Below are 24,561 nucleotides of genomic sequence, written 5' to 3'. Positions count from 1 at the left end.
TTGTTGTGGCCAGCGGTAGTGTATTGGTATGAGTTGCTGTGGCCAGCGGTAGTGTATTGGTATGAGTTGCTGTGGCCAGCGGTAGTGTATTGGTATGAGTTGGTGTGGCTAGCGGTAGTGTATTGGTATGAGTTGGTGTGGCTAGCGGTAGTGTATTGGTATGAGTTGCTGTGGCTAGCGGTAGTGTATTGGTATGAGTTGGTGTGGCTAGCGGTAGTGTATTGGTATGAGTTGCTGTGGCTAGCGGTAGTGTATTGGTATGAGTTGCTGTGGCCAGCGGTAGTGTATTGGTATGAGTTGCTGTGGCTAGCGGTAGTGTATTGGTATGAGTTGCTGTGGCTAGCGGTAGTGTATTGGTATGAGTTGCTGTGGCTAGCGGTAGTGTATTGGTATGAGTTGGTGTGGCTAGCGGTAGTGTATTGGTATGAGTTGCTGTGGCTAGCGGTAGTGTATTGGTATGAGTTGCTGTGGCCAGCGGTAGTGTATTGGTATGAGTTGCTGTGGCTAGCGGTAGTGTATTGGTATGAGTTGCTGTGGCTAGCGGTAGTGTATTGGTATGAGTTGCTGTGGCCAGCGGTAGTGTATTGGTATGAGTTGTTGTGGCCAGCGGTAGTGTATTGGTATGAGTTGCTGTGGCCAGCGGTAGTGTATTGGTATGAGTTGCTGTGGCCAGCGGTAGTGTATTGGTATGAGTTGGTGTGGCTAGCGGTAGTGTATTGGTATGAGTTGGTGTGGCTAGCGGTAGTGTATTGGTATGAGTTGCTGTGGCTAGCGGTAGTGTATTGGTATGAGTTGGTGTGGCTAGCGGTAGTGTATTGGTATGAGTTGCTGTGGCCAGCGGTAGTGTATTGGTATGAGTTGCTGTGGCCAGCGGTAGTGTATTGGTAGGCACCTCCAAAGGAACATTCTCGGTCAACCCGCTCCCAGGTTAATAAAAACCTACTCAGCCCACCCCTCTCCTTCCCCTGAACCACCCAGTCCCACTCTGAGGCGTAAGGATTATTTGTGGATTCTGGTGGGGCACCTCCGGGAGCCTCCCAGGACCCCTGCATCAATCCCAGCATCGATCAGTGCAGCAAAGCAACTTTCCATCTTTTTGATCGAGGACGGAGTGAGACATTTGAGACCTGGACGGAGTGAGACATTTGAGACCTGGACGGAGTGAGACATTTGAGACCTGGACGGAGTGAGACATTTGAGACCTGGACGGAGTGAGATATTTGAGACCTGGACGGAGTGAGACATTTGAGACCTGGACGGAGTGAGACATTTGAGACCTGGACGGAGTGAGACATTTGAGACCTGGACGGAGTGAGACATTTGAGACCTGGACGGAGTGAGATATTTGAGACCTGGACGGAGTGAGACATTTGAGACCTGGACGGAGTGAGACATTTGAGACCTGGACGGAGTGAGACATTTGAGACCTGGATGGAGTGAGACATTTGAGACCTGGACGGAGTGAGACATTTGAGACCTGTGATGATTCCTAGGTTCGACCGCTGAGTTGCACGACACCCGGGTCCAGATCCGCGGACACAAACCCAAGAGGACGACTACAGTTGTACCGAAACCGCCGCGCTCTGTAGGCGTTTAAAACTTACAGACAGTTCTCCTTTCAAACAATGGATTTTTTTCAATGGCCGCTGCTGGCACACACAGGCTGCCAAAACCAGCATTATCGTCTGCTCAACATTAACCATAAACCCACTAACATTAAAGCAGAGTTAGGGTGGACTAAAGAACCCTCTGGGATTAATGCTAGATGTGGACTTGGTCATTCGGTTTCCTCTCTGGTTTGGCAAATCTACTCTGCTTGTAAAGCTGTCACTCAATCTGTCAATATCCTGTATTTCCTGAGAGTGGTTTGTTAAATCTGTTGACACAGCATAAACAGAGGCCATTCAGCTCGGAAATTCCAGATACGCACTTAGTCTCATATAGCCTCTTACATGTCGTTTAACTCCATATTTAGTTTTGGACAACTATCTACACTACTGTTCAAATGTTTGGGGTCAAATCGAAATGTCATTCTTTTCTTTGATTTTAATTGTTTCCTTGTTTGAAGGACACAACTAATATTTCAATTTAAAATCTGTATTTCTATTCTTGTCAATGACTGCATTTCCTATTAGTTTTGCTGAATTTCCTACTTTTTCTCATGTATGTTATCGTGGAAAACAAGGACATTTCTAAGTCACACCAAACTTTAGAACATTTACGTGAATACAAATTTAGGTCATAGTCAGATGAACAATGCCATAGCCTTAGAAGATTATAACTGTATTACATTTTGGGGCAACATATAATATTCCAAAATATTACCACAGACTGACATGCTTGGGCTAAAAGCCTTTAGACAGAGCGTTGTTTTACAGTGTGTCACTGCAGAAAGGCCAACACGTCTGTCCCTGTACGTGACGCCACTCCTGGGCAGTCCCTCCGCTGCCCCTTAGCAGCCGTGTCCATTTTGTGTGAATTGGGAAGTCCATAAATCCCTGTACCTGTCAGGGTGGAGGCAGGCTGAGAGACGAGAGGATGAGCCCTCTTAGCTGAGATGTGATTACAGAGGGCACAATCAGTGCACGACACGTGCACGACACGTGCACGCACACACGCACACTTCTCCCCACTTTATAGTGAGTGCATTCACTCAGGACTAATCCACAGCATCTCTCGGAAGGCGGAGGCTCTCTCCCAAAGGTTCGCTGAGGGGAAAGAGATCACAGTGTTGCTGTGGTATTCCCCCTGGATAAAGGCCCTAGAGGATCATGGATGTTGTGACTGCTCTGCTCCGATGCCCTGCTCTAATGACTGCTCTGTTCTCACTCGTGTTTTTCTTTTTTTTATTCCCTTGCCATTCTTTGCCCATTGACCTAGCCTAGACCCAGAAGAGGAAGCCAAGTGGAATCGAGGGGGATTGGTGTCTAAATTGGTGAAATGCAGATACACTCATGGTACCATGCAGTAGGTTCAGTTTTGTCATTTTCTCTGTTGAAGGATGCTAACACTGCCCACCACAAAAACAACATGGACCATAAGATATTTAAAAATGTATGAGTCATCATTTTTTAATCTGGTTGTCAATCCAGTAGCATCGGACCATGGTAAAGGATATCAGTTAAGCTTCTTGCCAAGTCTATGGGTTCCTCCTGACTCCTAATGACGTGTTCCCTGCTCTGAAGTCTATGGGTTCCTCCTGTCTCCTAATGACATGTTCCCTGCTCTGAAGTCTATGGGTTCCTCCTGACTTCTAATGACGTGTTCCCTGCTCTGAAGTCTATGGGTTCCTCCTGTCTCCTAATGACATGTTCCCTGCTCTGAAGTCTATGGGTTCCTCCTGTCTCCTAATGACGTGTTCCCTGCTCTGAAGTCTATGGGTTCCTCCTGTCTCCTAATGACATGTTCCCTGCTCTAAAGGCCATGGACAGTGGGTGCCAAATAGTTCCTTTCTCTGCTAGTTATTACATGTCCCCTAACATAGCAATGCTGTTCATATGGGGATGAATAGCATTGGTATGAGATTCAAAGATCAGCAATACGATGAAAGTAGACTATAATACAATTATACAATACAATTTGGAATAAATAAAAGTTATGAACACATGGTACAGATTCATTTAAAACTTTGCTGTCTGCTGAAAACCGTACCCCCCCCCCCCCCCGAGACCTCCCGGTCATGACCAGAGATTAGATTCGATTAGACTGAGGACATGAGTGTTTCCAGAGCCACAGAGGTTATGTATGGCAGGTGTTTCTGTGGTAATGGTGAGATGGAGCCAACCTCTTGGCTCCCTCCCTTACAGGACGTAGGCAACCTTGTGTTAGAGCACTACCCCAGACCGGGGGGGGGGGGGGGGGGGGGGGGGGGGGGGTATTCCTCTGATGGACGTACCTGAATTATTTACAGTCTGTGGGGGGGGGGGGGGGGGGGAGAGATCAAGGGGGGCATACTAAGCTGCTAGGCGGTATGTCAGGGGGTGATGGAGGTTGTTCACTCGGAAACAGGCTTAACCTGGGCTCTTAGGTGGGGGGGGGGGGGGGGGGGGTTACTGGCAGCCTTGAGTCCCCCTCCAGCTTCTTGCCCTTGAGAAAAGCTGGAGACAGAGATGGGGGTAATCTGCTTTTCTGGAGGATATGTGGGGGAGGGGGACAGCGTTTGTTTCTCTACATTGTGTTGAATGTGGAGAATTTTATAATTTTGTCATTGTTGCAAATACATTTTTTGTTGACAATAAAGAATCAATAACAAAAGTAAAACCATAATATGTCAATTGACAAATTTTTGGGGCATTCACATGTAAAGTGAGCTAACACATATCCAGTTAAATCTAGGGTATCATTAATTACAAAATATCAGTTACAAAAACATTGTCTAAATGATTATCCAGCAAATCTTAACAGTTCTAATAACACCTGGGATTAATCTGAATGAGGAATAAACCTGTCTGTTCCCCCTGCTGCTCATTTTTCACCCGAGGCTTTGGTCTTAACCTCTGAAAAATTATACATAGGAATAAACCGGGAGCTATACTCTTAGGAGCTTTTTGTAAAATGTTTCTGTAAAAACCTTCCATTTCCTCTAGCTATGAAGTACTGGGAACACGGTTGAACTTCAAGGACCTTATGGCATCACCCAGCAGGAAAGCAGGTCTCACGCTAAGACAATGCAACAACACTTTCAGTGGGAAAGAATGGCACAGGTTAAGCCTTTCTGGAAAGTGCCTCTGGCGTACAGCTTAGCAGGGCTGTTGATTACTGACAGAGAGAACATACAGGTCCAGGCTACCTTCAGAGGGTGGAATTGCAGAGAAATCACAGCTAAGCTTGTTTTGTGTGTTGTATCTGCCTGAAAACAGTGACATCTGCCTTTCTGGGGGTTCAGTTTTAATCCGACATGGTTATTTCAGTGCTCTCTCCTCTTCAATTATTGCCCATCCCCCCTTCCATACAGATTTTTGCTCCAACCGACCGTGAGTGTAAGTGCCCTCACCTTTAGATAACAGGGGTTGGGCTAAACATGATTTCCCTGCCCGCTGTTGCCTAGCTCTAGATACAGCCCTGGATTCATAAATCACGAGACGGGAAACCCAATGAAAACCGTCAGAATCCGATTTGTCTTTTAATGAGTGTTTCCAAACTTGCATAGAATTTACGTTGAACGACAATGCCCGTGGAACTGAACTTTAATTCTGAAAGTCAAATAAAATAATTGCTGAATCCTGCTGTGCGGGGTAATATTCTGCGCTATTACCTGCACTGTAAAACTGTATTACACTACTACAAACACAGCACATACTCGAGGTCAATCATAAAGCCCAAACGGACGCCAGGACAGCAGGTGGAATGTGCTATAAGTATTCTTTACATACAATTTTCGAAAATGTTTTTTATATGCTTAGAAATCCATATCAATAGCCTAACGAAGTCCAACACGAATGACACACATTTGCCAAGGTGGTCGACGCGAAATAGTCAACATGATGCCGTACGTGATCTGCAGTGGTAGGTTAGTTGCCAGAGGGATAATCCAATTCCCAGTGGGAACTGTGTCACCAAGTCCGTTCTGGACTTAAAGAACCACGTCTCAAGCCACGCGATGTGCATAGCTTCAGTGATTCATTCCGAATACACTGAAATAACAAATATGTGTGTATTGTATCGCCCATCTTAACACCTCGTCAATGCAAAATAAATATACCAGTGAATTAAGTGACCCTCTTTCCTTGGGAAGTGTACATAAGAAACTATCATAATTGGATAAGAGACTAAAATACTGTTCATTTTAGACAAGCATAGCCTGTGACAAGTCAGTAACGCACGCCGTTTTCCTTAATAACGCCAAGTGCCGCACCCCCAAAACCGCCTACAAAATTGGAACAATTCCATGATAGCCTACGTGCAGCCGGTGGAACACCGGTTTGCATAATTCAATATGGATAAATAGGCTACCTTCAGTTGCATAGTTGTGGTCCCGGAGGAAGCTGTTGTTGATTTTTCGGGTGTCAATTTCTTCATCCATTTGTGACGCCTTTATTTTTTATGCCAGAAACAGAGAAACAAGTATCCATGGTCCTGAAACATCGCTTCAGCACACGGTCGACACGAGCGGTGCGCTGGTCGTCATGATTCACAGTAACCTCACAATTTCTTCCTGAATGAATAACCCGACCGTTCGATTCAATGTCATAGGAGAAAAAAAGCGATGCAGGTTGTCAGGCACAAAGTGGCTCGAATTAAAGTGTGAGAAAGGAAACTATAAAACCGACAGCAAGAGAACAGCTGCGCATTTTCCTCTCCATTGCCAGCAGGGCAATAAAACAGTCCAGAAAATAAGCGCAGGCAGAGCAGTGTGTCACTGGACAGGTTACTTGGCCTCAGTCCGCTTGCATAGCCGGGTCAGTTTCCTCTTGTCGTCTTGATTCACCCGTTTCGCCTCGACGTGTCGCTCTGCCGCTAACCTCACCCGGTGCGCTCCACTGCTGCCTGCTGTAGCCACTGCTCCATTCGCGCATTGCGTTACTGGCTCCTCCCCGGCAGCTTGGCTCAGTCGACCTGCGTCAGCATCATAGAATGTGTGTGTGTGTGTGTGTGTGTGCGCGCACAAGTACCCTTCAAATCATGGGAATATCACATATTTCAACAGTGTTCATAATTTAAGTGTGTGTGTGTCTGTTCGGGCATTTCCAATTACATTTTCCCTGGTTGGGGAAGGCAATGAACGCGGTGGACGTCTGTCAGTCTCCTTGTCTGCCAAGCACCTACATTGAAACATTCTGCTACAGTGCTGGTTATTTAACAGCCCACTGCTCTGCAGCTAGACGACCATTATCTACACCCCCCCCCCCCTTAATGAGGGTCACCCACGCGTGCATGACATCACCAGAAGCTCCATCCATCCACACCCACCTAAGGACCAGTTGAATATTCCCAACGTTACTATCCCCGTAGCATCATAAACCTACACATCACATCACACATTAATGCTTTTTAATCAGGAGGTGCTCAGTGTGGAGTTTGTCTGCGCCGTCTGGGAGGGGGGGGGGTGTCTCTCCAAACACAATGATCATTCTATTTGAGCGCTCAGGGGTGCAGGTACGAGGAAGAGGGAATTAAAAAAAGGCATTGATTTTCCTCCGGAGTCGCCCCAATGGGATGTGCTCTGTTAGCGGGGGACTGGGAGGCTGCGGGGGAGAAGCCGTCTGATGGATGAGGTTAAAAGGCAGAAGTGACTGCTCTCACAGGGAAGGACGACGGAGCAGCCTTACTACGGCAAAATTCCTAACTGAGGTAAAATTCCGTAATAGGTAAAATTTCTGACTATTTCTAAATTACTTCTTGAGGTCAAAATCATGAAAACACAGCCATATTTATACATGGGCGTGTTTTCATGTTTTGATTATATATATATATACACAGTTGTGCTCAAAAGTTTGCATACCCTTGGATAATTGGAAATATATGTACCATTTGTAAAGAAAACATGAGTGAGCAGGCAAAACACATGGCATTTGTAAGGCTTTGGATATCTTTTTATATCCTTTTTCATCTTTATAAAGTTCTATTACCTCAGTGCATCATACACATATACACATACACTAATTGCAATTTAAAAAGCCCCAGGTGTGGGAAAATCACCTTTAATTGTCTTTTATTTCTTATGGGATTCACATTCAACTGTAGATCACAACAGAATGGCACAATCATAAAACAAAACATGGCAACAAAGAAAATAAATGAACTGACCCCTGTTCAAATGTCGATGATATTAAATTCAGGAGACGGTGATGGCCACTCCAGAACCTTCATCTTTTTCTGCTGTAACCACTAGAGGGTCAACCTGGCCTTGTGCTTAGGGTCATTGTCGTGCTGAAAAGTCCAAGAACGTCCTATATGCAGCCTTCGTGCAGAAGAATGCAAATTGTTTGCCAGTATTTTCTGATAACATGCTGCATTCATCTTTATTTCACATCAATTTTCACAAGATTCCTCGTGCCTTTAGAGCTCACCCCCCCCACCCATAACATCAGTGAGCCACCACCATGCTTCACAGTGGGGATGGTATTCTGTTCACTATAGGCCTTGTTGACCCCTCTCCAAACATAGCGCTTATGGTAGTGACCATAAAGCTCTATTTGGTTTTGTCACTCCAAATTACAGTGTGCCAGAAGCTGGGAGGCGTGTCAAGGTGTTGTCGGGCATATTGTAACCGTCTTTTTTGTGGCATTGGCGCAGTGAAGGCTTCTTTCTGGCAATTTGACCATGCAGCTCATTTATGTTCAAGTATCGTTGTATTGTGCTCCTTGAAACAACCACACCGTCTTTTTCCAGAGCAGCCTGCATTTCTCCTGAGGTTACCTGTGGGTTTTTCTTTGTATCCCGAAAAATTATTGGGACAGTTTTGGCTGAAATCTTTCTTGGTCTACCTGACCTTGGCTTGGTATCAAGAGATCCCTGAATTTTCCACTTCTTAATAAGTGATTGAACAGTACTGACTGGCATTTGTAAGGCTTTGGATATCTTTTTATATCCTTTTTCATCTTTATAAAGTTCTATTACCTCAGTGCATCCATGTGAGAGCTAACAAACTCATTGACTATTTATACACAGACACTAATTGCAATTTAAAAAGCCCCAGGTGTGGGAAAATCACCTTTAATTGTAATTTTCACCTGTGTGTGTCACCTTGTGTGTCTGTAACAAAGCCAAACATTCAAGGGTATGTAAACCTTTGGTCAGGGCCTTTTGAGTGATTTCTGTAATCATTATGATTTAAAAAGGAGCCCAAAAACTATGTGATAATAAACAAGTGGCTTCATATGATTACTATCCTTAAATAAGACAGTTTTTTTTGCATGATCAGTCATTTTCCAAATAAATGCCAACATTTCACAATTTCTGCCAGGGTATGCAAACTTATGAGCACGACTGTAGCCTATATTCTAAAATGTAAAGGCCCCTATAATTTTTTTAACCCCCTGCAAGTCCTCAGATTGATCAGGCACAGCCATGCAAGTAAACTAGGCCGCAGGATTTCAAATGACACTTGATGTTGGTTGAATGTGAAATATAAAAAAATAAAAATAACACACACACACACAAAGTGGTCACTTTATTAGGTACATCTATCGGGTATCGGGTAGGATCCGTGCCTCTAGAACAGCCTGAATTCTTTGAAGCGTTGATTAAACAAGGTGTCGGAAACATTCCTTAGGGATTTTAGCCGTGCCGACCACACAGCGCATCACACAGTCCCTGCAGATGTTTCAGCCACCTGTCCACAGCTGTCAATCTCCTGTATCTGCTCCCCCCAAAGGTGCTCCTACTGGGCCATGGAAACTTCTGAATCCTGACAAACAGCATGGCAAGATCTTCAGACAGACGTACACACTCACATGCATGCACGCGCACGCACACACACACTAAAACACACACTGTTTCAAGTGGGCTTTTGGAGTGGCACCATTTTAGAAAGAGCCTTGAGGAAGCCTTGAGGAGCCTTGAGGAAGCCTTGAGGAAGCCTTGAGGAGCCTTGAGGAGCCTTGAGGAGCCTTGAGGAAGCCTTGAGGAAGACTGGCATCAGTAATCTGACAGTTGAAGCTGCAGCTTCCTAGACCACTGCAGTAGTTTCACGGAGACCCAATGAATGGCCATTCTGTGTCAGGTCGCTGAATTAGGGTGTGTGTATGAGGGTGTGTGCGAGTGATTGTGTGTGTGTGTGTGTGCACACGAGTGATTGTGTGTGTCAGACACAGCATGAAGTCTGAATTAGCTCCAGCTTCAAGGAGCAGCAGAGCAGTTTGACCGAGCCCCAGTGAGACACTACACATCAGTGCAGAGTGTTATCTCAGAACCATCATTATACCAGCCATCGAAGTGTATGAGGCGGAATATTCCGGCATCCTTGCTCTTATAATGGGACACCTGCTACCGAAACGCGCGGACAGTAATGGCCTCACTTCCTCACACAATGGCTGTGGTAGACGGCAGGGCTAGAGAGCCTGACTGGAACACAGTGGGATGTCCTTCAACAGAGAACAGCCTCCTAACCGAACAGCCCCCCCCCCCCCCCCAACCATGGCCTGCTGGCTCCCTGCTGCTGCCACAAGGGCTACAGGGAACCAACGCGGGGTCCCTCTCCATATCTCACCCAACAACGCAGTTATCGCCTGTCAACCACACGCCGAGCCTGGCACCGCTTTGACATGGGGTTGCCATGCTCCATCCAGCTCCGAAACACTACGGCCTGCCTGGCGCTGTGAACTACCGTCCCTTCTCGACCTCCACGGCAGACAGCAGGCCTTGACCTCCGTCTGCGTAGAGATCAGTGTAAAACCCAGGCGGACGAATGGTCCACCAAACAAAAACACAGACTGGTTGAACTACAGTCGCTGGATAAACAATACACAGTCCTCAGAAACGCAGAGCAAGCTGCGACCGGCTCCACTTGGCCTAATTTTATTTATAGCAAATAGGATTGAGACTTTGGCAAATCTGGCCAGGCGCCAGGGTGAGGAGGAGCAGGGAACAGGAGGACTTGGAGGTCCTGCTAATTAAATCCCTCCTTCTGATAGGTCAACTCTGGGTGAACTGGCATCGGCTCTCTGTAGCTGCAGAGGCATGGGAAAGTAGTCTTTCTTTGGTTGAACATTTACTCTATCATGAGGTGCTGTTTGATAAGATACTTTGTGGTGAAAAAGTGCTTCATAAGCCTTGGTCCTGACCACTCTCCTGTCTGCACTGCATCTACCTCCCATTCCATACTTTCAGCTGTTCTGACAATAAAATAATTAATAAGTAGCCTACTGCAAATTATAACAAATATACATATTTCTAGAAGTAATCAAGCCGCTGTCTTCTCTGATAGTGGAACATTATTGTATTACAGCTCGCGCATGGCCAGAGTAACAGATAATGCTAGAAGCATTGGCCTTCATCTGGAGGACAGGCTGTACTTACAGGACAGGACTGGCAGCAGAATGCTCCCAACCGTTGTCCTTAATAATCGGGAAACACAACCTTAGTAAGACGACGGAACGGACCGATTTGAATCGGGATTATTTTTTATTTGTTTTAATCTAAACACGCGGCTAGAGTGTGTGGGTGTGATTGGACCAGTACTGCTCGGGGGTGAGGTGTGAGAGGCTGGCCCACGAGAGCGTCGTAATACCAGTGAACAGACAAGCAGAACGTAGTCCGAATTAGGGTTAGGGTCACGGTTACAAGAGTGGAATGAATTAGGAGATCAGATCTGCGCCGCCCCTGGCGACTCAAGACACCTCAATATGCTCCTCAAACTGCTTTTAGTAAAAAAGCCAACTCATCTACTCTCGGCGTTCGTAACACAGGTACAGTGAATTAGAAGTCAGGAAAAGCAGGAGGGGGAGGTGAGGGAGAGAGCGGAGGGAAAGATGAGGGGTACACGGAGAGCAAGAAAAAGGACATTCATTTTCCAGAATATTGCAGACTGCACAACAAACACCCAGAAGAAGATGGAAGGGCAGAGAGGGAGGCCTAGCTGACAGAGAGCGGATTAAAAGCAGCCTTCAAGAGGATAATCTATAGTCCTGCTTAAATCATGATGACTACTGCAATTTTCTCTATCTAATACGTGCAGAGGAATGTCAGACACACTCAGAACAGTTGTTCAATATAAAGCTACACTATTAACACATAAAAAGGAGTCTAGCTCTTTACACTTAATTTTAATACACCCGGTCATCTAAATAAACATAATATAATGTAACAAAACAAGGTGGCCTACTGGTTTAATATAGCTGTGTCTCAGTACCAAGGAGAACAATAATACATCTTGGTCATTAAATCTACTTAGGAGGGTAACATGTAAAATTATTCCGACATTATTTATGACCACGCCATGTCCTAATACCAGACTGCATTTCAAATATATTGCTCAAAGAATTTGGCTTTTCCCTGAAGCAGCCTATTTCCGTACGGTGTTCGTGTGACAGGTCAGATGATGACGGAGTGACTGTCCCACGGTCCCCACGTGCTCTTAAATCTCCGCTATCACTCACTGCGTGGCGTGCTTCTTGCCACACGTGACATTAATCATCAATACGTTTGACTCGCCGACTGAAGTCACGTCTGCCACAGCCTGATCAGCCCATATCTACACTAATTATGCTTTCCTACCCTGGCCTTTGTTCTCCTGATATCTAATCCAGTGCAAGCGGAGTAATCAATAGCCAAATCCTGGGCAAACCCGCCCTCGAACTGAAAGGTTTATGACTCAAATGTATTAATTAATTCAAAAGGAAAGGGTACACGTCATGTTGTGTGCAAGAAGGAGAAATGCAAGGCAGTTTAAAAAAAATGGAAGGCCTATATCATGTCCATGACTAACATGCATTGTTGGGTTAAATATGTTCGCAAATTAAGATGACATGCGTTTCAGAACCGTGGACAGACGTTAACAGGGCGATCCAAAACGTGAGTTAATTTTTCTTAATGACATTTCCATAATTTAACATTAAAATAGCCCTCTGAAATAGTGAGAATTACGATATTTCCATTTTTGTGTAAGAGATGTTTGGAAAAAACGTCTGGACGCCTGTTCGGGAGGGATGGTAAAACGCATGAATATCACAATTTTGATTTAATTACGACTGACCATCCTATCAGCCAATTGGGTTAGTGTACATAAAGATTTTTAAAATGTCTTACCTTTTGCCTGCACCAACTGTGCTAAATGAGGGCCTAAAGACTTAAAAAAAAATTTTTTTTATAAAAATAACTTCTAATTTAAATAAACTGTCAAGTATAAAACCATCACTGAAAGTGATTTATTAGACACAAAGTCATGATTGAAGAATCTGCATAGGGACGTTAACCGTGACCATGCTGGTTGTCACCTCAACGCCCCATTAAACCTGTTAGCCTGTCTCCTTCCAGTCACATTCACGATGGCTTGTAGTACATAGTCAGCTATTGACGTTCATTTAGGCAATTCATCTCGATTACAAAAAAAAACAGGTTCATCCTAATCTGATTCGATACACGAAAAAGAAAAGAAACACATGGAGGCCACTAGCAGATGAAACAAAACCATTTTACTCTTAGTTTCAACAGCTTTTTGATAATTCTACAACTAAATGCACCTTATTTGGGAAGTAAACCCTAATGGTATGCAGCAAAGACAGGCGGAAGACCAGATACTGCCAGAGACATTGTCTATAAATAAGCCAGAAGGACTTGATATAATACACTGCACTCTATCTCTGAATGAAAACCTGCAGCGCTTCAGCTGTCCCACGGGATGTGGGATATACAGGACCTCTACTGATGGAATACTGTGGCGGCGAATGTATACTGTTTGACATCTAATTCAGCCTGTCATGAAAATACATTAAATATTCCTATACTGTCCAAGGCTCCATCGAAAATCCTAGCCAGACATAACACACCTGGCAGTGGTAGTGAGCGAAGTAAAGTTAGTTTTATATTGGATATTAGTTTTCTCTTGTCAATAACTAAGAAGTCAAACATTGCATCATGACTATGAAAATTATGGATTTTGAATCGGGAAAGAATGGACTATAATCCACAGTTTTTGTTTTTTCAAAATTATTAAATGTTTTTGGGGCAATATCTGACTTCAATCACCAATAGTTCCTACAAAAAGATAGACTACAATCCACAGCTTAATTTTTTTTTTTAAATCAACAATTCAAAATTTGTTAAAATTTTTAAAAATGAAATGGCTCCAACCAAACAGGTGCCATGACTATGAAAATATATTAATCAGGGAAAGATGGGCTACAATCCATTTTAGTCTTTCCACAATTTCCATTCCAACATTTGCAAAAAAACGGAGAATTCAGTAGCTCATTTCTTTTTGAAATAGAATAATTCGGGCTGATGCGTGACCCACAACTCACAGAAAGCACATCCGACAACACACTAGTAGTTATATAGGGAATGTACTTCAAAGCGCTACACACTCACTTAAAATGCCAATCATCTCGTAGTTGTAAGGGCAACATAATCGTAGTTAGAAGAGAAGCACAGTCTTAAAAGAGAAACACCCTTGTAGTCATTTAGCAGACACTCTTATCCAGAGCAACTTATATTACTGTATACAATGTTGAGCACAAGTTTTTTATACAATCCCATTTCCAAAAACAGTTGAAAAGTCAAACAGAATGCATCTCATCAGAATGCAATGATGTGCAAATCATTTAAACCCTACATTTAATTGAAAATAGTAGAAAGACAACAAATGTTCACACTGAGACATTTTATTGTTTTTGGAAAAATACATGACCATTTTGAATTTGATGCCAGCAACACTTTTCAAATGTTTACCACTGTATTGCATCACCTCTTCTTAAACAACACTCGGTAAGCGTTTGTGAACTGAGGAGACCAATTGCTGTAGTTTTGAAAGTGAAATGTACATACATATATACATACATACATCATCTTCCGCTTCATCCGGGGCCAGGTCGCGGGGGCAGAGATGCCCAGACTTCCCTCTCCCCAGACACTTCCTCCAGCTCCCTCCCTCCAGCGTGTCCTAGGTCTTCCCCGGGGTCTCCTCCCGGAGAGAAAGTGAAATGTATTCAAAGTGAAATGTATTCCCATTCTTGCGTGATATAGGATTTCAGCTGCTCAACAGTTCGGGTCCCCTTTGTTGTTTTTCAAACGGTGACAGGTCTGGACAGCAGGCAGACCAGTTTAGCCCCCGGACTCTTTTACTACAGAGCCATGCTGTTGGAATACGTGCAGAATGGGGTTTGGCATTGTCTTGCTGAAATAATCAAGGCCTTCCCTGAAAAAGACGTCTGGATGGAAGCATATGTTGCTCCAAAACCTGTATATATTGTTCACCATTAATGGTGCCTTCACAGATGTGCAAGTCACCCATGCCTTGTGCACTAATGCACCCCCATACCATCACAGATGCTGGCATTTGAGCTGTGCGCCGATAACAAGCCAGATGGTCCCTCTCCTCTTTAGCCCGGAGGACGTGGTGTCCATGATTCCCAACTAATTTCAATTTTGATTAGTCAGACCACAGGAGTTTTCCACTTCGCCTCAGTCCATCTTAAATGAGCTTGGGCCCAGAGAAGGTGGCAGCAGTTCTGGATCGTGTTTATATACCGTTTCATCTTTGCATGGTAGAGTTTTAACTTGCATTTGTGGATACAGCAACGTCCTGTGTTCACAGACAATGGTTTTCGGAAGTGCTCCTGAGCCCATGCAGTGATGTCCTCTACAGTGTCTGTTTTTAATGCTGTGTCGCCTGAGGGCCCGAAGATCACGGCCATCCAATATTGGTTATCGCCCTTGTCCTTTGGGAAAACAGATTTCTCTGGATTTTCTGAATTTTTTAATGATATAATGTACAATAGATGATGAGATCCCCAAACTCTTTGCAATTTTATGTTGAGAAACATTCTTAAAATTGTTGCGCTATATGCCGAAGTCTTTTACAGAGTGGCGAACCCCTCCCCATCTTTATTTCTGAAAGACTCATCCTCTCATTTATGCTCTTTTTATACCCAATTGTGTTACTGACCTGTTGACAATTTAGTTGTGTGATATTCCACCACTACACAACATTTCCAATTTTTTGTTGCCTCTGTCCCAGCTTTTCTGAAACGTGTTGCTGGCATCAAATTCAAAATGGCCATTTATTTTTCAAGAAACAAAAACATTTCTTGGTTTCAAAAACGGATATGTTGTCTTTGTACCCATCATCTATTGAATATAGGGTTTAAATGATTTGCAAATTGTTGCATTCCATTTTTATTTCCATTTAACGCAGTGTCCAAGCGTTTTTGGAAATGTGATTGTAAATTTTCTTTTTTAAGGAATTCAAAATCGAAATCTTCTTGTAGCGGTTGTTACCCCTTTTGGGTGGATAGAGGGAGGGAGGGAGGGAGATATACAGAGAATGATATAAAGAGATACAGAGAAAGATAGATACAGACAGAGTAGAGACACAGAGCGAGATAGACAGTCTCTTCCCGTCTGCTCCTTCTGTCTTCTTGTCTGCCTGGCTGTGGTTCTGCCTACCTGCGGGTCCAGTTAATCTCTCTGCAGTGGGGGCTTAACAGCAGAACCATATGGTTCACGTACGGCAGGGGACACTCTCTAAACGGAGACCTGTTGTTTTCTCCCCGCTGCTGTCGACAGGAGAAAGAGCCAGACGTTTTCCCCCGACAAGAGCAAAGGGCATTCTGGGAATCAGGCAGACGGGATCGTGGCTGGGGGTTTCCCGTCCCACGCTGACTCTTGGCCTGTGGCCTTGTGATCATCCCGTCACCATGACAACTGTAAGTGCAACACGAGGACACCCGCGAGCCCCCGACATACACACTATGGTGGTCTACTCCACAGTCACGAGGAAATGCTTCACGAGTTCCCAAGCATTTTCAATAACATTCAGCCTAGTGTAATACAACATGCTCACAGGTGAGCAAACAAACAAGGATATTTCTTTATTAGAATTGTAGGCAGGGACCTTTATAAAGCTCAACTCCACATGACTGACCTGAGTGCCCTTAAATGTCAGGTTTAAATTGCACTCAAAGCCTTGAGCTTAACCGGGCGCTCCGATCTGCCAGTTGGATGGGGGTCTAAATCCCTCAGCTCATTTCACAGCATGAACAGCCTTTCATTCTCATTCACTACAACCAAACGGAAGCCATTCTGTGCCTGGCTAGTTGTCAGTCCTTCAGTGAGGTTCTTCAATAGCAGTACATTAGCAATGCAATACACATGCATGACCAAACACAAAACACACACACCGGAAGCATCTCATTCAGGTTGAGGGCCCGTAGGGGATTTCAAGCAATAATCACTGCCTATTCTTTAACCTGCCATGTTGTTGAAAAACAGCTGCTGTAAGGAACATTCTGGAGCTAAGTCTTACCTTACAGCACCATCTAGTGGACAGCCAGAACTATTACACAGGGAACCCAGAAACATTGTTCCCCTTCAACCAGTTATTAGCTCTACTCACAGACAACTTTATTAGTCAATAAACAAACAAACTTTAGAAGTTTAAATTAGATTAATAGATGATCTACATGATATAGTCTGGACGGTTAGTTAATGTTAGTGATGGCCAAACAAGGCTTCATTAGTGTTATTTTACCAGCAGGATATTAGGCTGGCAGCACTCAGATATTCTTCATCACAATAAAAGCCATCATTGAAATTTCTAAGGCAATATAGGTAACAATATAGTCTGTAGAGAAGAACAGAAATGAACAATAATGGAACAGACATTAAACATAAAATGTACAGAATAGATGCAAAATATATTGCCTTATATATTTCAATGATGGCTTTTAATTTGAAAAAGGAATTCTCTGTTAGCGCTGCTAGCATAATATCCTGCTGCTAGAAGACTGATAATGAACCCTCGTTTGGCCATTGTATGGGAGTCTATATTCAATAAGATCAAGGGATGTTGTGACCAGTTAGACTGTTCGTATATTAGGTTGATCTTATTGTGATAAAAAAACATAGGATGTTGTTTATTCTTTTCATATCGAAACATTTACCTAACTTCACTCATCATTGAAACAACCATTTTAAAACAGAGGAACAAAGTGCTAGGGAATATTAGTCATAGCTTAATAGAAAACAATACACCTCCAAATGTAGTAAAATATAAATTTTATAGTTGCCTCCCGTAATAATATGGGGAAAAATGTCTGCAAAAAAAGGAAAGAATATCCACAAATTCAGTGCAATTCCTTTTAAATGAAATTAATGGCAGTTGGCTGCTGGAATTGATTATTGTCAAAATATGTGATGACTCTTGTTAAGAACAGTAGCTAAATTATAAATTAAATATCAGTGGTAGGCATTTATATATCTCAGAGATTCTCCAATAAATATTATCCAATACCTTCTAGTTGCAATATCAAAGTTAATCTAATCCTTTTAAAAGGTTCTAAGGAATATGGAGTATCAAGAAATGTATGAAAAATGTGAAAGCGTTTTCATTTCACTTTACAAAGGGTACATAAAAGGGCCACATTCAGATAAAATGACATTTGCAATGGGTTTCACATTGAACCTTTATTCTTTCAGCTGATATTGCAGAACATTTAGAAAAGCAGAACTTGGCGACAGTGTAACTCCCCCTCATGCTTGAACACACACACACACACACACACGCATCAATACAGTCAAGCAAAATTACAAATCCAAACCAAATTACTTCAAATAACCCAGAGGAAGTGAGACATTTGAATCCAATTTGAATGGTTTTGTATCATGGTATTTTGAGCTGACCAACCCAAAGTAATCTTCTGCTTCACTTTTTTTCCATCCAGCAGATGCTGGTAGATATTAAAACAGGCGGCAAGGCAATTTTCGCTCTCCTATCCATCTCAGCCTGGCAGAACCAGGGATGAATCAGCCAATTTGTTCAGAACGTTCAGACGAAAATCAAAAAAAAAACTCAGCAAAGCCGGTTTGAATTTTCCGAACATGAAAATGGTGGTGGTTTTAAATCAAGGTGCCACACGGACACAGTCCGGCTGGCATTGTTTTTCTTCGTGTTTTTTTGAGACCGTTGCCATAATTGGTATTCTCACAGCAGTCGAGGTAGAATCGGTAACAGGGGGTTGGGGGGCAGAGAATGGGGGGGGGGGGGGGGGGGGGGGGGGGGGTCCAATGAACAGCTGGCCCGGTGGGCTTTTGTTTCTCCCCCGGCAACTCTGTCATCTGAGATGGTGGCCGTCAGGCAGACATGGCTGTTGTCTCAGAGAGAGAAAAAGAAAGAGACAAGGGAAGAAAGACAAAAATAGTATGGAGAGAACGAGACGGAACAACCATCTCTCACCGAGCGCCCAGATACAGATCAGTTAGGCCAAAGTGCTGTGTTAGGAGTGAAACAGTGGAGGCTGTACGGCTGGGACGCTTTTCTTAGCACAGACCACACCGCTTCCTGTATTCACTGTGGAGGGGCGATGGATTTGAACCCAGCCCTGTGACGAAGGGAGAGAAAAACTGCCCACTGGAAACGGAGATTGGAGGAAAGCACGGAAGAGCAGAAGACGCACACGTCAAGATCAAATGTCCGGAAACCAGGCGATGAGCGATTCACATAACGAGCATTCCCAGTCAGTCCGGTCTCTAACACCACCATTACACAACACTTCTCAGCTGAATCTCTCTGCCACTCATTCATTCACATCGTCACGACAACGCTCAGTAAGATCAGCATACAATTCCCCGGCCGTGTCGGGCCCCCTCTCTGTCACACACGCTCAGCTGGGTTCTAACCCCTCTGGTGATCTCTGTGGTTAACGATCCACCGCGGACCACCACAGCCCTGCTCTGACAGGAACACGGTGGGCGCGCGCCACCTACTGAGGTAGTAAATGCCTCTTTGGTGTGGATGAGTGGCCCGTGCTGAAGGTATGGATTAGTGTCACAGGTTGTGGTTATGGATGAGTGAGACGGATTACAGGCTGTGGGTCTGGATGGGTGATCCATGCTACAGGCTGTGGGAGTGGATGAGGGGCCCAAGTTACAGACCAGGCTAACTAGCTTGGGTCACTCATCCAAGTTACAGATGTGTGACCCAAGTTATAGGCTGCATGAACGGATGAGTGTCCCAGGCTGTGGGTATAGATAATTGACCCAAGCTACAGGCTGTGGTTATGGATGAGTGACTCTAATTACATGCTGTGAGTATGGATGAATGACCCAGGCTACAGGCTATGGGTATGGATGAATGATATGGAAGAATGACCCAGGCTACAAGCTGTCGGTATGGATGAATGACCCAGGCTACAAGCTGTCGGTATGGATGAATGACCCAGGCTACAGGCTGTGGGTATGGATGAATGACCCAGGCTACAGGCTGTGAGTATGGATGAGTGACTCAAGCTACAGGATGTGGGTATGGATGAGTGACTCAAGCTACAGGCTGTGGGTATGGATGAATGACCCATGCTGCAGACTGTGGGTATGGATGAGTGACTCAAGCTATAGGCTGTGGGTATGGATGAGTGACTCAAGCTACGGGTATGAAGATGCAGCAGTAGAAGAAGAAGACAATGGAAAGCTGAATGAGGAAAGGCTGGACTCAGATATAACAGTATTAAATGTAATACAGGACATGGAAATTAGCATTTGTTACGTTTCGTTTGGTAAGTATTAACCACAGGCTGTCCATCTGTTTCGTTTGATATGCAACAAATTACAATTCACCCGGTGCGGTATGTTATGAACTCAAATAGCTGTTGCTAACGTTAGCTAGAAGGCTGGGTAACCAACGACAGCTAGACTAAAATGAAGGGAACGTTTATGTTCACTTTTGCTGAATGTAACATACAGGACTGTTTTCAGTGTCACAGGCACTGCATGTTCAGCACTATGTGACGCCTAGTCTTTCAGGCATCAGCCACTGTCCTGCTGGAAGAAAACAGACACGTTTAGGCAGCTGGCCTCATGTTACACAGCTGGGTGGTAGACCGTGGCCTGAGTCAGAGCGCTGACACCAGGCAGGGGAGGCAAAAAGGATGGAGCGAGAGGATGGGGTTACCGAGGCGACACACAGGGCTGGAGCAGTTCACAGAACAAATGGTAACATCAGAGAACACAGCAACAACCAGAACAACAAGTAAATACTCCTGTTTGCTTCCTGTTTACTTGCCATGTGCTGCTTGCTTTTATCTACTTGGCCACCTGCCAAATATTTTTTACTTTACTGTTTATAAACTAACTTGGTTAAATTCTTCATTTTTGTATTAAACGTATCCACCCCGGGACTCTATGTGGACATAATAAATAGAGCAACTCACCCCTGACCAGCCAAAGCTAAGTATCATTATGCCTGCTCATGGTAGTTTTATGTAATATTAACATTATGGAGAACAGTCACCCCTCTGGTAAGATAGCAAAGTTAGAGGCCGGGCTTCAGACGTATGAGTCAAGGGTTACCTTAGTAAGTAAGTCTTGAGTCCTGCCTGTCACAGGAGTTTGTAGACAACTGTCTCTTTTGGGAATCACATAGAAATGGGGCCAAGCTTGACCTGCTGCAGAGCAACATAGTCCATCCTAGCGGGAGTGGTGCTCTTCTTTTATTGAGGAACATTGACAGGATTCTCACTCCTACAGCCTCACCATGAGATAGGGTGCAGGTCAGGCTGCAGGCTGTTAGCCAGCATGCTAGTATAGTGGAGTCTGTCGATAGCATAGCCACAGTAGTTAGCATAGTTTTCCCTATGGAGACTTGACTTGATCTAGGCTGAGTAGAGTAAAACAAGGTGGTGTTCACCACAGCAATCTTACCTGTCTTAAAATGGCACTCCTTAATCTTAGATCCCTTGCTTCAAAGGCAGTTGCATGAAAAATAATTAATCACTGATCATAAACTGGATATAATTGGCCAGTGTGAAACCTGGCTAAAGCCTGATGAATTTGCTGGCCTAAATGAGGCCTCACTTCCAGGCTACACTATGATCACATCACCCATGCATCAAAGGGGAAGTGTTGCTAATATTTATGACACCAAATATCAATTTACACTGAAACAAATGACTGGGTTTCTGTCTTCTGATGTTTTAGTCATAAAAGCTATGAAGGCTACTCAATCATTTTTCATAACTGCTATTTACAGGCCCCCTGGAATGTACACAATGTTCCTCAACGAGTTCCCAGAATTCTTATTTAACCTTGTAGTCATGGAAAATATTCAATTTTATGGCGCCATATTCACATTTAAGGCGATTTCAATATTCACACGGAAAAGTGCAATGACCCTCTTCGAAAGGCCTTTGAAGCCATAACTGACTCAGTGGGTTTTGTCCAACATGTCTCAAGGCCCACGCACTACCACAATCATACCTTAGACTTGGTTTTATCCCATGGAATGGATATTGTGAATCTTACTGTTTTTCCTCACAACCCAGAAATATTGGACCACCATCTTATTACTTTACTATCACAACTAACCCTCTAGCACCTCAAACAAGGACATTTGAAAATCCGTAATATAAATTCTCGGGCAACCCAAAGATTTGGTTTCTTCCTAAGTTTTGACCCTACTAGGTTGATTTTCTTAGCCACTGTGCATCAAGTCTGTTGTTGCTTGCTTTTTGGGAATTTCAGGCCGTGTCTTTGTGACAACTGCTTATGTAAAAAGGGCTTTATAAAATAAATGTGATTGCTCCACTGGTAAATTACGTGAGACAAGACCCTTCAAGTGTGTATCAAACAGATCGGTAAAGAAATATATCACGACTCTGTTAATCAATGCTAAACGGAGTATGTTTACACCATGTGTCTCATTCTGAATAAAACCAATCGAAGCGTACATAAAAACATAGTCCTTGTAGCGCCGCAATAACCTTGCATTCTCCTCTCCCTGTCGCCTTGTTGGCCGACATTACATTGACAGGACAGAGGGTCCCCGCTGTTAAGGAGACTGAAGAAAGGCAGAACGGTTTCACAGGCAAGGGCCGCGGTGAGAGGAAACAACTCGGAATCAATACTGGGCTCCTTTGTCGGCGTCGCTACGACAACACAGCCAGCCTGGGTCTTGTGGAGCGGAGCAAAGGCTCATGGGATAGTCATGACAGACAGCTCTTTACCGGAAGGCTCGGGTGGGAAACAGAGCGTGGCGGCCCGAAGGTCTCACCGGAACTCCTCCTCAGTCATCTGATTGCTCGTCTGAGTAATCGTGTTCTGACAATCTCAAGTGACTGTCACAAAGAGTCAGTAAAAGTCCTGTGTTAGCAGCAAGGATTTGAAAGGGACATTTCGAGTATTTAGCATTTTAGGTCTAATTTTCTCAAATGTTTGCTTTTAGTATATAAGCATAATCTAGACAATTATTTAGGTCAAAGTTGCATTTCTGAGATTTATATGGCAGTGTAGTTTCGTGCACAAGGCAATGTACACACCAAAACCAGTGCTTCAGAATGTCCCCACAAACTATATAAGCTTTCTGTGTCTTTGAGGTCTATAAAATGCATGTCAATGCGAAACACTTGGCTATATCCACTATTAACATCATGAATGTGTATCACTCAAAATAACTGCTGGTTTGCCCATGGAACTCATTTCCAAATCCACAAACAACTAGTCTCATGTAGTCAGGTAGTGTATACCACCAAAAGTCTTGGTTCTCGAGGCTAGTTCAGTGTAGATGCCACTTTCTGATGTTTCTTTATTTCAGTTTGTGTAGCGAGGCAGCCTGTGTAAAGAAGCCAGAGATGACAGGAGCAGAACATGACATTCAGGGGAAGAAGACTGAAAGTATATGTACCACGGCTGAATACCTAGTATGTTAACTTCAAATGCACAACTTTTAGGTTTGCAAATAAATTATCTACATTTTCAAACAGCGTCCTGAAAACCTTTTTGTTCCTTCAATTTTATTTGGAGCAACTAGCCAGTCAAATAGATCTGAAATGGACATTTGTCCAAAATTAATATAAAAATTAGGTCTACCATGCAAAAACTGCAATACAAGCAGATATCTTTATTTCTTGGAATTGGATCAAAGGACCAGGGGCTATTCACAGGCTTAACAATTGTTCCTCTGCCATGCAGTGCTAATCCCAAGATAAATCTGTGTCAGGAAAGGAAAGAATCTGTAAAATAGAAAAGATTGAATTTTCAAGACTGTTCAGCATCTCAGTCTGATATTGGGTTCAGCAGCTGTGACTCAATTAGCCATTTGCTTTTCAGCATTCACAAAACTAGCGCACTAAATGACTCTGGTACGAACACTGCCTGAGTGAGGAATTAGGATAACATCGAAGCCCAAAAGGAAAATGCTTAGCTTTCTGATGTGAAACAGGGACATAATTCTGCATCAGATCCCAGTCTCTTGATCCGTTTCTCTACATACTCATTCTCCTGGCAACGATGGGGCTAGAGACTATGATCATATCTATTTTCTATTGATAATTATGGTAGATTAGAGCTTTCTTGTGTGTGTGTGTGTGTGTGTGTGTGTGTGTGTGTGTGTATCTGTGTGGTCCCTGTGAGTGTGTTCTGTTCGTTTGCTATGTCACTAGCCCCTGGCTGACTCTGCTCGGCTTGCCTCCCTCCAGCTTGGAGCCCTGCCCCATCATCACTTCATGTTGTACAACCAAGCCACAATGTGAGTCACGCAGCGCAGGTCAGTAGGAAGAGAGGCGCAGAAGGGTTCGTGCCACTGACCACTTTCCTTTCTCTTGGCCAGCTAGGGGTCACGGGTTAAACAGATGTAACCCGATATCTAGGCATATATTTGCACACTACTAAATGATTTATTGGCCATGCGTACTAAACAGCAAGCTGGATGGGATTCTGGGACAAAGTGGGGTTTTACACAAGTGTCGTTAACACAACATTATCCAGTTAAATCAATCAAATGTATTTTACAGAGCAGTGTATTTTTACAACGGCAGTAGCCACAAAGTGCTTTTACAGATACCCAGCCTGAAACTTGAAAGAGCAAGCATGAACATGAGTTGATGCACAGTGGCAAGGAACAACTTCTACTAGGGTTGAAAACAATAGAAGTCCTAAAACCGACCCTTGGGGAACACCAAAACGTAGCTTTGATTT

General features: G+C 43.9%; 1 protein-coding gene and 1 long non-coding RNA gene across 6 annotated transcripts in view; one reads left to right on the top strand and one right to left on the bottom strand.

Annotated features, from left to right (window-relative positions):
* The window catches only part of ppp2r2bb (protein phosphatase 2, regulatory subunit B, beta b), a 71,305-nt gene that overhangs the window by 35,652 nt on the left and 11,092 nt on the right, over positions 1-24,561 (bottom strand). For 2 of the 4 annotated variants that reach the window (XM_034293529.1, XM_034293527.1), the window contains exon 1: positions 5,953-6,759. The exons of the other annotated variants lie outside the window; for them this stretch is intronic. Coding sequence is in view for 1 of the 2 variants with exons in the window: in XM_034293527.1 (XP_034149418.1) it covers positions 5,953-6,022 (70 nt within the window). In the remaining variant the exon portion in view is untranslated. Of the gene's footprint in view, positions 1-5,952; positions 6,760-24,561 lie in introns of those variants that run through there. 4 annotated transcript variants of the gene reach the window in all.
* LOC105011265 lies at positions 12,269-23,279 on the top strand. Of its 2 annotated transcripts, none has more exons than XR_002196980.3 (3): positions 12,269-12,453; positions 16,165-16,304; positions 23,180-23,279. It is a non-coding gene; the product is annotated as an uncharacterized LOC105011265 (long non-coding RNA). The 2 variants fall into 2 exon arrangements; XR_828072.4 differs by lacking the exon at positions 23,180-23,279 and adding an exon at positions 22,400-22,856.

Source organism: Esox lucius, chromosome 7, assembly GCF_011004845.1.
Source record: "Esox lucius isolate fEsoLuc1 chromosome 7, fEsoLuc1.pri, whole genome shotgun sequence".
Taxonomy (NCBI): domain Eukaryota; kingdom Metazoa; phylum Chordata; class Actinopteri; order Esociformes; family Esocidae; genus Esox; species Esox lucius.
Note: the sequence above shows the minus strand (reverse complement) of the source record. Positions and strands in the feature narration are given on the sequence as shown.